The sequence below is a fragment of the Perissodus microlepis genome, chromosome 17 (genome assembly GCF_051167445.1).
Source record: "Perissodus microlepis isolate ML-2025 ecotype Zambia chromosome 17, ASM5116744v1, whole genome shotgun sequence".
Taxonomy (NCBI): Eukaryota; Metazoa; Chordata; class Actinopteri; order Cichliformes; family Cichlidae; genus Perissodus; species Perissodus microlepis.
The window spans coordinates 13,327,084-13,340,366 of NC_140477.1; the positions used below are offsets into that span (position 1 = coordinate 13,327,084).

The following is a 13,283-nucleotide window of genomic DNA, read 5'->3' on the forward strand; positions in this document are numbered from 1 at the left end:
TTCAGATAATCAGCTTTTTATTTGGATAAGTACATTAAACTTTAACTTGTCAACAAATGCCAATGTCAAATCCCGCACTGTGTTTGTGTTTGTTTCATTTTGAGAATCCAGGTTGTTCACTCGGGTGTTTCTGTGTTAAGAGAAGGTGACAGTCTGTTTGGTTTTTGCTTCTTCTTCTTTTTTTTGTTTTTGGACCAACACTCTTCATTGTGTCCAGCTTTATCATGTTGACATCACAAGCTGCTGCTTAGCAGTGTCTCTCTGTGTGCATGTGTGTTGATTCACCTTTTGTTCAACTCTTTTGCAAAACCAGTTGATTTCTCCGTTGCACACTTTCTAGCAAGCCCATTTCTATGTTGAGCTCATCCAGGACATTATGTTAATGCCAGTATTGCTGCAAATCTGCACAGGTGTAAAAAAAGGTGCAAGCAGCAAATTGTCTTTTATGTAAAACAGTTTCTCAAGGCAGATACTAATCCAATTTTTTGGTTCTGTTTGCATATTAGAGGCATGGAACGGTGGATTCAGGTGTGTCCAAGGAGCTGAATCTAAATGTCCAGACCTGTTTCTTTTCTCCCTCATTTCCATTCATGACTCCGTAATCTTGCTTGAAGCCGTCTCTGTTTAACGAATGCCAGATATAATTGTGATTGTTACATGAGTTGTTTTTCTAAAGTATTCTCATTTTAGTTAGTGGCCGTGGGAAGAACACACCATCTGGGATTTTGGCCCTGTCCCACAGTCTGACACAGACACTGAAACAAAGCGCGCACTCTTCCTGCTTAACACTTCGTTGCAGACAGTACAAAATTTAAAAAATTGGTGTCAACAAATGGAACCATTTTGCCATTATTGGTCATTTTCTCGTAACAGCAAAAAAACCTGCCATGCTTGTCCATGTGTTCACGTCCTCCCCCATTGTTGTGTCCTCACTGTATCTCTTTGTGCTCAGTTAAGTGTCTCCACCGCTGCCAGCAGTAGAAATAAAATTGAGCTAGTGGAGATTTGGGAAGCCTGCATACAGCATCCACTGCACCACTTCCTCCACTCTTAGTATAATCTTCCAGAAATAATATCTTGAATTAACTCCCACTCTCCTCCTGCAGTAGTGTCCTTTTATAAAACAATATAATGCATTGTCAATTTTCAACAGAATGCACCAAATTGCAGATTGGCAGTACATCTTCTGCAAACTAATGTGCCACAGCACCACGCCTTTCTCCTCCGATCTCAGAGAACGGCCCAGCGGTCTGTCGGCTTCTTTCGGCTGCAGATTTGAACTGTCCAACCTGCAAACAGATTGCGAGCCATTTTGCTCTGAGGTTTATAGCTCATGGCAAATGCTTGTTCAGCCTTTCACAGACTTGCTGTAAATGTCAGTCCTCTGTAGTTTCATAGATAATAAACCACATCCACTCATCCATACGTCTACATATGTGAGTTGGTAAAAGACGTTGACAGTGATGTAAACCGTGCACTAAGCCCTTGTTTATATATTTATGGAGCATCCCGTTGTTTATTTCTAACGTTTTTCTGAGCCAGCACCAACATTTATGCAGCGTTGGGATTTAACGCAATTTATATCCCTTAAAATCCCCCATTAACTCTCATTTTATTCTGCTTCTAACAGCTTCTAGGTTGTAAATTGCAACAAAATAAAAAAAGGCTTTTAGACACCTTTTGCTGACTGAGAAGGCAGTTTAATTTTCACATTACTGCAGCCTCAAAATGTGGGAGATGGCACACAAGAAATGCCAGTTAATTACACAGATCAAATCTATCACTTATTTTAAATAGTGTCTCTCTACATAGACAGTATTTCAGCTAGCATAGTGCTACAGAGTCAAGTTACTTTACCTCTGATTTGCCTGAAATTGATAAGGTTGAAATTTTAGCTTTATATATTTAAAAAAGACTCATCTACCGACTCTCAGGCTTTTTATTTTCTTGCACATTTAAATCTGAGGCAGTGTTTAAACATTCACTTTAGTTTCATTTATATAGTGCCAAATGACGACAACAACAGTTCCGTCAACGTGCGTTATATTTATAAGGTAAAGACCCTACAATAATACGGAGAAAACGACAACAATCAGATGATGCCGTATGAGCAAGCAATTTGGTGACAGTGGGAAGGAAAAACACCCTTTTAACAGGAAGAAACCTCTGGCAGAAGTGGGCTCAGGGAACGGCGGCTATCTGCAGCGACGGTTTGGGAGTGAGGCTGAATTTTCTGTGAATAATTTGGAGTGATGCTGACTGTATTTGGATACACTATCTACTGATATTTGTTTGTGATACAACTTTTTAGTAATATTTTCAGAATCCAGCATGAAAGTTGAATGTAAATCACATAACTATTTAATTTAATCTATTTGTGAGGCTAAAATTTTAATAAAGCTTGAATAATACATAAAACATTTTTGCAAATCAGAGATTGTCAAGCAGACGGCCCACGATGATATGAAATGGAGTGACCAAATACTTACATGATTTGATATAAATGTAGCAGGTGGCTCATTCAAATAGTACTTCTTGATCAGAAATACACTCACCTTCAATAGAGTGGATCTTTGCAAACAGCTGCAGTTCCAAACCCTACCAGCCTCTTCATGTAAATTGAACTGCACAGTTCTCGTCTTTTTGTTGTTTTTGAAAGACTAATGTTAACATGTGAGTTTGTATCACAAGGTGAATATTTTATTTTTTCACCTGAAAGCATGTGGTGCACCTCCATTCCTTCATTTTGCACCTTCAATTTTGTGTCAGATTTACAAAAAAGGAAAGACATTGGATAAAATCATGGTGTGAATTCAGAGACGTACCTTACTCAAATAGACTGCATGTTTCTCTTTAACTGCAAAATTTGTCTGACACGATGTGCAGAACGGTAACTCAGTAATGGCCAAAGGCCTTTGCCTTCCTGTCACAATCTATCTGCCTCCCATTCAGTGGTTGGAAAACCAGAAAAATGCAAATGAAATGTGGTTAATCAGCTGAGAAGTGAATGTAATTAGGAAGCAGAGGGGAGCGGTCATTTTTGAAAATGATTGTGTCTGTTATACATGCAGAGATTTGTTGCTCGTTATGATTTCATATTGTGAACACTTTACAATAGGGAGTCTCTCTGCAAATACACAGCAGCTGCAATGGTTCACTGCAGACGTGTCGTGTCAGTGTGTGTGCTTTTTCTACATGCAAAGAGGCATGCAGTAAAGTTCAATGATTTGGTTAATGAGGAGGCAGCTAACTGCTCACCCTGCAGTGACCTCAGTGTCAGAGCAGGAAGTTGCTCATCTGATCAGTTCTGAGCTCATCAATGATCTGTTTTTAGTGTACTAAAAAATTCCTATATATATAATTGTATACACCTACTTAGAGGTTTGTAGTGCACAGCAGTGGGTTTTGTTCTTTTTCTCGAGTACAGCTTATGTGTTTTCACTACAGTCTTGATGCTTGATTTCAACTATCAGTGAAAGTACACTTTAACAAACTCTTGGTCTGTTTCACTACTGTCTCAACATCTGTCCAGTGGATTCACAATCGTTTTCACTTCTTTACTAACTCCTTTTACACGACTGCCCTGAGACCTCAGTGATTTTCACCACCTGAAGGTGTAAATAATCCACCAGGATTCTGTGAGGAACTTCCTACAAACCAAAAACAAGCTAGTGGAGGAGAAAGTAACTCTGAGAGCTCTGCAATCAATATTGTACTGATTTATTAACTACAGCTTTTCCCAAGAGTGTTAATTTGTGTTCAAATTGTTGAGCAAGACTAAGAGAAGAGCTCTTTAAGAATGAATACAAAGAGAAGATTTGAAGAGATTCTTAATGCTTTGAAGCCTGGAGGAGACAAATGGTTATCCTCTCTTTCTCAATTTCCTTGGTAGAAAGCGGTGAAGTTTTTGAAGTCCCTGACATCACAGCTGGGCAGCAGGTCCAGTTTGAGGTATGTGAAATATTACACACACTATAATGTGCGAGTAAGTTCTGAGATGGTGCTTGTTGTGCATAAATGGGGCAAGACCCAGATGGTAAAAGTACATTTTGCAAATGAGAATCGGTCCAATGTGAAATTTTGTGATACTTGGAGATGCATCCTTATCATCTGCAGAAGCTGCACCAAGGGTTAGTACTACAAACAGAGTAGGATTTGCAGCTAAAGCTTCATTGAAATATTCAGGTTGAATATTTGCAGATCCTACAACAGAGAAACATTACTCAAATATCTCCATCTTTGCTCACAGTTACAGTGGTACACCAATACCAAAATAAGCCACTATTGTCAGATAATGTGTGTCTAGGAATGTTTATGTTTACGCTGGTATTAGATCTTCTGTGATTGAGAATGGAAAAAAAAGATGTAATAACAACTTCATCCCATGGATAAATATGGTTGTACAAGTCATATTTTATTTAATGTGATTTACAAGGATATAAATAATGGCCAAAATTACAAAAATCAGTGTGCTGGAAGCCCAAGCCTATGTACATTAGTTGGTCAGCAGTGATGACACCAAATAATTCATGTTAGTTTGCACTCAAAATACAGTCTCTACAATCTACCACTTTTTTTAAATGTCCAACCTTTATTTTGGTACCATGTTTCCAGTGCCATTTGCTGCAAATCCTTTATTTTCTTTTACATGTATGAACAATGAGTTGGCAAAATATCTATGTACACTTTATAACTGGATGATTTCTCATCCAAATAATACAGTAATACTGCGTTTTTAAAATAGTACATCTGCTAGATAAGAGTAGAGCCCCGTGAGAAATGATGGAGAGTTGACCTGACCTAAAAGTTAGCTAGCCACCTGCGACATTCGCTCTCTGTGTACAAGTGTGATCGCCTAGTTTCGGATTTTATTTTATTTTTTATTGTTAAAGGATTGCCATCATTCTCAGGCCCAAGGTTTTCATTTCAGCATATCATAGAAAAATAATGTAACATTAAGACAACAGTAGACAAGAATTGCACAAGTATAATCATAATCCTCATGGTAATATAATACTCTCATATTAAACATTAAAATGTCAGGCAATACGAATAGAATACTTTTTTTTTTTTAGACTCTAGATGCTTTGTTCACATAGGCTCTTCATCCATTATGAGACACCCGTTGCATCTTGAGCGTGTTGCAGCTAGTCATTTACACACTTGTGCATATATCTCTTTATTATTTTCTGACATTAAAGAAAAAACAACAACAACAAAGAAATAAAATAAAGAGGACCAAAAGAGCCAGCCAGACATCGTGGAACTCATGCCAACACTGACACATGCCCGGGGATGCCCTTTAGTCAGCCCGCCGTCTATTACCTAAACATGCCCTGTAACCATACTCACAGTCTCCATGGAGATGCTGACCTGCCAAAAAGTTCGAAGGTCATGCCTCCCAGTTGGGCGCATAAAACGGATCCTGCTGGAGTTGCAGAAAGTTGAGGCTGCTTTCAAATAAGTGTACATTCAGAGCAGACGGTCGTCTGTCAAGATGCAGTCCTGTCAGTGTGTGTGTGTGTTTAATTATTAGTTGGTCCGATGTTTACTGTGTCTAGCAACACGTGGATGAATGACGTTAAAATTTTGTAGTCAACTTTAAACACTGTGGAGTAGCATCCATGTTTGTAGTCCTTTTGAAAAGTGAACAAGAGGGTCCTTTGTAGTCCTTTTTGCATTGTGTGTGTGACAAGGTCCATGTTTAGGGCTGGCTACATTCTTTGCATTCCACAGTAATAGACATGAGCATCCGGCATTGCCCTGCAAATGAGATGACATCACTTATCGAGAGAGCCCTCACACCCCGCCTCTCCACTGGCCCCCCTGCTCAGCAAATCCAAAATGGCCACCATGCGTTTCACAAGCCACATGCTAAACCTTTTACATACAAGATTTATTCCCCCAAATAAAACAAGGTTTATGGGCTGGGAAAAAAAATGAAAACAAAGTTAAAAAAAAACAAAAACTCCACGTGATTAAAGTAATTCTGAACATATACACAAACATGTGCTGAAAAAAGGTGCTAGAAAAGCAAAAGTTCACCTAGATCTTCCTGTGTCACAGGTCAAGTTTAAAATATAGTTTGTCAAAGAAATTTACAAGTTTATCTCCAAAAAATAATCTGATATAAAGAATCAAAAAGTTGAAATACATTCTAGTAGCCTGCTGGATGAACCAGTTTGAGTCAAAGTTAGACTGTGCTACATCACCTCTCCCAAAGTTCAGCTCTCCTCTTTGATTAAAAAGTGTTTAAAAAGTCTAAATTTCCCTCCAGTTGTCAAGTTAGGACAACATCCCTCCTCACTGTCAGCTCCCACATGGTGCTCAGAGACAGCTAAAACACTGTTTCGCCTCTTAGCAGTGCTCTGGTTTCAAATCTTGTTCAAGTTATCAGGGGCAGTTGGACAAAAGGGCTAAAATGAATAGTAAAGTGAGGGATGGAGGCAGTTGGAGGAGAAAAGGAGGAGAGAGACGAAGCCAAATGGTTGCACCCATAAACAGGAAGAAAAAGAAACAAAAAAACAAGAAACTGGAAGCAGAATAACCGAGTGGTTGACTGCTGACTGACCGACAAACATGAAGTGGAAAAACAGAGCTGACCATTCCCCCTACAGGTGGAGACAGAAGTGCACCACAGCCCTGGGTTCAAAGGTCATGCGCCAGCCCTGCAGGCAGGAGGATGTGGCCCAGGCCAAAGAAAGGGTTGAGAGCAGAAATAAAAGAGAGAAGAAGAGACAAGGAGAAAGAAGAGAGAGACAACGCAGCGCCAAACGTCATCATGCAGTGGACAGGCTCGGCTATCGGGGGCGGGGCGAGATGTTTTTTTTATTTAATTTTTTTATTTTTATTTTTTCAGCCGGTGAGGTGGCGCGGCGGCGTGCGTCGCTCGTGCCCAACTCCGGGGCGGGGCCCCGGTACAGGGCAACCTCTGAAAGGCACACACACACAGGATTGGACAAGGCGGGTGTATGTTAGAAAATAGTGGTCTCGTACTTGGTGTTGACTCCTCTTTTGGCCTCCTGACCTGGCTCCACAATCCACGGCACGTTGGCATGGCCCTTCTGATCCATGGATGGCTGCTCCATCTGACACAGAGAGAGTCAGAGGAGGACGGGGAGAAGCAGAGTTAGAAAAAAACAAGAGGGGGGGGGAAGAAGCAGGACAAACGGCCAATTTATTATATAGTATCGCTGCGTTGAATGATTTCAAACCAAACAATGCAAAAGTCTGTGTTAAAATCCACTTGAGGTGCAATTTTCAGATATTATTTCATGCTGATAGTCGTTGACATCAGAGTGATACAGTAGAATGAATGAGATGGAGGTGGAGGATCGGCTGCTTACAGAGAAATGAGGTGGCGGGAGAAAATATTACAGATGAGAAAGCAGAACTGAGAATATACACATTTTTTTTAATATGAATAAATGTCATGTCTGTGTTCACACTGAGGCAGTGCATCACCTATAAGCTGTACGAATGGTAAATGAACTAGTTCTTATATAGTCCTGTCCCACTCTAAAATGCTATATGACCTTCTTCATTCACAAGCACTTTGGCCTTGGCTTACCCAAGGATGCTTTGGCACTTCCAGGGATCGAACCACAAACCTTCCGTTGAGCAGACAACTTGTTCTACCTCCTGAACCACTTCCTGCAGCTTCAAAGACTTTTAAAAGAGATGCTGTCTGTAACTGCAAAGCCGTCGTGGTGGCTGAGAAACAAACCAAACAATCTAGAGCGCTTTCAAAAATAACCCCAAGGCAACAATCAAGAGGCGTATTGCCGAGGGTGGCTTTCCTCCAGTCTGTTGGTTTGTTTTCAGATGGTTTTGGGGGATGGCAGCGGCGGTAAAGTTGACTCGGTACAGGAATACGCGTTTGTAAACTTGAATTGCAAACATATATGAGCAAATTATTAACTGCATCTCCATGTAGTGTTAACATTTTTATAATAAAGCCAAAAAAGATCTGCTTTGAAAGGTGTCGTAGTGTTGTTGGAGGAAACTGGATTAACTCTGCGGTGCACTGACAGAGCCATGGTTCTGTTATCTTCTCTTAACACACAGTTTCAGTACTGTTGCTGTAGCAAACTGTAATTTTAATATGGTTCTCTATCCTCTTCTTTACACACACACACACACACACACACACACACACACACACACACACACAGACAGCCAGAACAAGACCATATAATCCTGTTTTGGGGTTATAGGATTAGGGCAAACACAGACACACCTTCGATCTCGCGGCATCACAACACATCACGCTCAGTAAAGAGCTCATCCAGAGCATCACCAGTATCAAATTCATCAACAACACATGAAGACGCTGAATGAATCATCTGCCTTCAAAATGCATTTTTCCCAAGGAAGGGGTGGGAAGAGAAACTTTAAGTGATGCTACCGGGGCGTCCAATGTTTGATTTGGCTCCGAACTCAGTGGTCCAAACCGATGTAAAACATGCTCTTTGTAGTGTGGGTCTATTGAACTTTTGAATAATTTCTTGCCGCACTACGTACACTGTGGAACGGCAGTCGTTCTTTAATGACCCTTTATAAAAACCATATGCTTTGTGTGATAGATGAAGATGTTTCTGGGCGAGTGTGAGGTTGGGCCAGAAGTGAAAGCACTCCAAATATAAAAGTTCAGTGCAAGCATTTAGTTCTGGAAGTACTGAACCTACGTGGTTTTAAGTGTGTTTAAGCATTTAGCTCATTTTTAAGCATTTGTTATAAAGCTTAGGCAGTGTTTTAAAATGCTCCAGCAGGCCACTCTGAGTCCAGCGTTTGATTTGATGATTCGCATGAAAATGACTTGTGAAGTTTTAACTACACATTCAATCCCTCAGAGATCTTAATATAAGTACAACAGTAGACATCAGTTTTTCCACATGAAATTAAATGAAAGAATCTGTCAGCACTCTTCAGGCTTAAACTGGAAGGAATAAATCTGTAAACTGCAGATTTATGCTGTAAAAAACAAACAAATAACACATTTCTGTAGATGTTGAAAAAACCCAGAAACTTTTCTCCCATTTAATTCTTTATTACCTAATTACATTGGTGTATGAGTATGGAGGGACCCGTGGGGATCTTTATAAAGGAAAAATACAGTTAAAAGTCCAAAATTTGTCCCTTGTTATCATTTTCCAAAGCTATCCAGTGAGGCAGATTGGAGTCTTTGCCAGACCGATTCTGGTCCCCGGGACTTATGTTTCACAGCCTTGATCTAAATTAAGTGCAGCCTCTAATGTTACAATCAAACTAGGGAAAACCATAGTTGGAGACTGCAGGACAACCACAATTACTGTGAACTTCCAGCCCTATTGCCTTAGTTGCTTCAAAGAACAATCTTCAAAGTAAATTTGACATGTGATAAATTGGCAAGAAGACCAATTTGCTCCAATTGAATGGACTCAAGTTGTTCAACTGTAACAAATCAGTAAAAAACGCAAATCTGTTGCCATCTATATACACAGAAATTCACATAAAAGTCCTGCCAGACCCTCGTAAATTTAAAACAGAAATTCAGAAATTCATTCCCACATAGTGATATAGTTTCTGCAGAATGGAAATGTAACTGCAAAATGCTATAGGCAGTCTAAAACCTTACTTTTATATAAGAATATAAACAGAAAATAACCAGTTGAATCAAGTCCTCTATTGCGATGCTTTCCTGCTGAGTTGCACTTGTCGGTGAAGACTGACTCAGGGTGATTACAATATGCTGGAAATCTGTCTCCATTTATAAATTAGATGGAAATTATTTGCAGACTGCTGCTAGTCTATCTGAGGGTGACTGCAGTCAATCTGAGTCATACTGCGATGGTGTGGAGACAGGTTGCCTTCTGCCAGTTGACCCAAGCAATCACCATGTGATTGAAATTGGTTGCCCAGAATTTGAGTGTGTTGCACGTTCAACACACTCAATATAATATATAATATACTATATAACTATAAATCAACGTAGTCTTTGGGCAACCACCAGTTTTTTCCAAATCAGAAAGAGGTTGCGGTCCTATTTTCACTGTAGTATGACTGAGCCATGAAAGAGCAAGTAAATGGGAAAATTTATGCAATTCAGTATTTAGGCCACACAACCTGCAGCATGTGCCGCTGAAAGGCTGACAACAGTTGTCGTAGCTGGCAAGCTAGGACATACAAGGTCACTAATGATGAGAATCTTTGGCAACTCTAAGAATTTATTAAACACAAAAAAAGAAAGGAAGGAATTCACGAGATAATTATTGACTGAGTCGAATTCTCAAGAGCCAGACCCTTTAATTAGCATAATTTAAAAAAGACAAAAAAAAATCCCTCATCCTTCAGCTCGGTCCAATTACTGTTAGCTGGTTTATACGTCCAACCACTCAACTCTACTGTTTATTGATCAAAGCGCTTTATTTATATTAATTTACCATCTCAAATATACCACAAAGAAGGAAGCGGTGCATCTCCACCCAGAGGCTGAATTGGTACAGACAGACACGTAAAAACTGAAGCACTTATGAAATGGATTGGCTCTGCAAGATTGGCTGTCTTTTTAATACCAGCGCTACTAAAAGTGATATGGAGCCATGGGGTAGTAAATGAAGAAACACACACACGCGCGCGCACACACACAGCAAAGAGGACACATAAGGATGCAGAGTCAGTTGAGTAAAAGCAACAGAATTAAAATGGAAGCACTTACAGATGGCGCCTTCTCCTTGAATAAATGAAAAATTATGTGAAAACAAAGGATAAGAGAAGGAAAAGCGTGGAGGACCTGTGACTGAGCTTTGTGAGGAAGATGGAAGAGTCGAGAGGGAGGAAGAGGAGGGTGAAGAGGAGGCCGGTGAGGGGTGTAAATGTGGCCCAGTGACCAGCGGCTGGAGGGGGGCATGATGACCTACAGGGAGGCAGAGGTCATACACAAGTCAAAGTCGGCCTGCTCCAAAAGCAACAAAGCAGCAAGGCAAAAACCACAGCGAGGACAGAGCAGCTACATGGCAACAGAAAAAAGGCAACAGCGGTCTAAAACCAAAAGCAAAAAAACCATGGCAACAACATGGCAGCAAATTCATTGCCCTGGAAACAGCGGGGGACAGCAGCATTACCACAACACAGCAAAACTCAAACTGGAGAAGGCAATGTTACGCCACACTTATATAGCAACTCCTGCATGGCAACAACACTCCCACTAGTATGAATATGCCACAGCAACTGTACAAAAAAAGCTCTGAAAAAAAGTGTCTCTAACACTCAGGCTCAGTTTATTCAAATGGATTTAGACAATTTTCCCCAGGTTCATGACGAATTTCCAGTTGTTTTAATGGTTGTTAAAGGGTAAGGGTTTCCTAGTCTCTTAGTTTGTCAGTTAGATTTGTCTGGTTAAGTAACAAAAATATAGCAACAGCGAAAACACTTAAAAGCCCGATTGAATGAATGAAATCTGTTGCTTTAAAAGTGTCACATTACAGATTACAGTAACATACCAGTCTTGGTTAGTTCAAAGTTCACCTTTGTAGGTTAAGTGGAAGTTGGGGGGGATTTACAAGCTGATATGCTCACAGGGGAAATATGACAATGGGAGGTTGTGGAGAAACTGTTACTGGTGCACAGAGAAACAAAGCTACTGTATTTTAAAGGACATGGGTTTAGAGGTGCTGGAGGATGGAGATCATTGCTGGCGGGTGGCAGGAATATTAAATGAATCCTGCAGTATCTTTGCCCTGCTGCACACCACAAGCCATTAACTACATCACACACACATACATATACATGAAGCAGGCAGGAAAAAAGACAATTAATGGTTAATGTAATGGTTGCCGACTAAGCAGATTGTGTGTACACATGCCATCATCCATCATCTCTGTAGGCACTCTCCTTTCCCATCTTTCCTCACCATCTCACATCTCACACTAACTTTAGAAAGCGAGAGCAGTCCTATGAAACTGCTGTTCCACTCAATCACCCTTTTTTTCATGACTCACAGTATGTAAATTTGGTCCAAGCACACCGTTACAGCAGCAACTATAACTCTGTACCAGGCCTTTTGGACTCACATGTGTGCTGCTGAGCCTGAGCTGGTGTTTGTCAGTGGAGGAGGGTAGTGAGTGCAGAGTAGGTTAGGGTGACTATTTTAATTGTCTGTTGTGGGGTTTATGGAAGGGCTGCAGGTTTATTGATAGACTTTGTGACGCCGTATTTGATGGAGGTATGACACATGCTTTTATGATACCGTTTGCGAAAGAAGAAGCTGTTAAACAGCGAGGGCTGGGTATTGATTACCATAATTTATATGTATCAGTATAAGTTGCATAACTGTTAGGGACATACAGAGTCCACTAGAAGCATGGCTGATACATTTTGACTTGTCTGAGACCTATTAAGCTCATTTCAGCTTCAGATTTTAAGCCTTGGACTCAACTCGAGAGGCTTTGAATGAATGTGTCCAAAGTAATTGCTGCAGACTCTTAGTTCACCACCTGCCTAAAACAGGCCATTTTACTTCCTTTACTCCTTTTTAAAGCCACAATCCCTTTAAAATAAAATTTCTTCTCTTTGCTGTTTGCAAATGGGAGGTTTGACCAGTGGGTGGGTGCATGAGATAATATCCTCGCTTTGGTGTCATACAAGAGTACAAGAGTACATCCAAGAACAAAAAAACACTGAAATTGAGCCATTGGTGCATCTGCAGCCTGAGCTTTTGGAACACTATAACTGTAATATTTGAAACCTTGGCCACTTTTAATATGACCATCCGTCATTGTAGCTTTTGCCTGGGCTCAGACGTTGGAATCATCCCGATTATCGAGTTGACACAAGACATGAAACAGTTTTCGTTTGCAGAACGATCTGTTCAATAAGCACTATTGAAGGGCTATCTTTTAGCCCATCGATGCTACAAGCTGGACTAAAGCCATTGTCAAGCTACTATACAGCCAGCCACCACCAACGAGGATATCTATTACACTTCAGGGAATGTCAGGAGGAAACAGAACAAGTTCACAGTTCTGAGTGATATCTGGGAGCAGAAATAAGGGCAAAAATGGAGCACTTTGCTCTGCTTAACCATCGTCATTCTCTAAATCCATTACGGTTACATTCAGGTGCTTTCCTGCAGGTTTGAGAGAAGACTAGGTTTTTCCTCTTTTGCTCTGTATGCACTGATGCAGCTTAAGTGAAGCTCCTCAACTTATCATTTAAACCATCAAAGCATTTGCATATCAGCATTTGTATTTATTTCTTATCATACCCAGCCCTACCTTAAGGAGATTACTGCACATGAGCGAAAA

The 13,283-nt window shown here is 40.4% G+C and overlaps 1 protein-coding gene across 6 annotated transcripts in view; it reads right to left on the reverse strand.

The window, feature by feature from the left end:
* Nucleotides 1–4,393: 4,393 nt before the first annotated feature.
* anks1b (ankyrin repeat and sterile alpha motif domain containing 1B) overlaps nt 4,394–13,283 on the reverse strand; it is a 278,541-nt gene continuing 269,651 nt past the window's right edge. For 4 of the 6 annotated variants that reach the window (XM_084911141.1, XM_084911142.1, XM_084911143.1 and 1 more), the window contains 3 exons: nt 10,772–10,894; nt 6,997–7,088; nt 4,394–5,763 (listed from right to left, as the gene is read on the reverse strand). In XM_084911141.1, the coding sequence (XP_084767267.1) occupies nt 5,715–5,763; nt 6,997–7,088; nt 10,772–10,894 (264 nt within the window). In that variant the 3' untranslated portion in view covers nt 4,394–5,714. The remainder of the gene's footprint in view (nt 5,764–6,996; nt 7,089–10,771; nt 10,895–13,283) is intronic. The other 2 variants (XM_084911145.1, XM_084911144.1) reach the window with 1 other exon arrangement.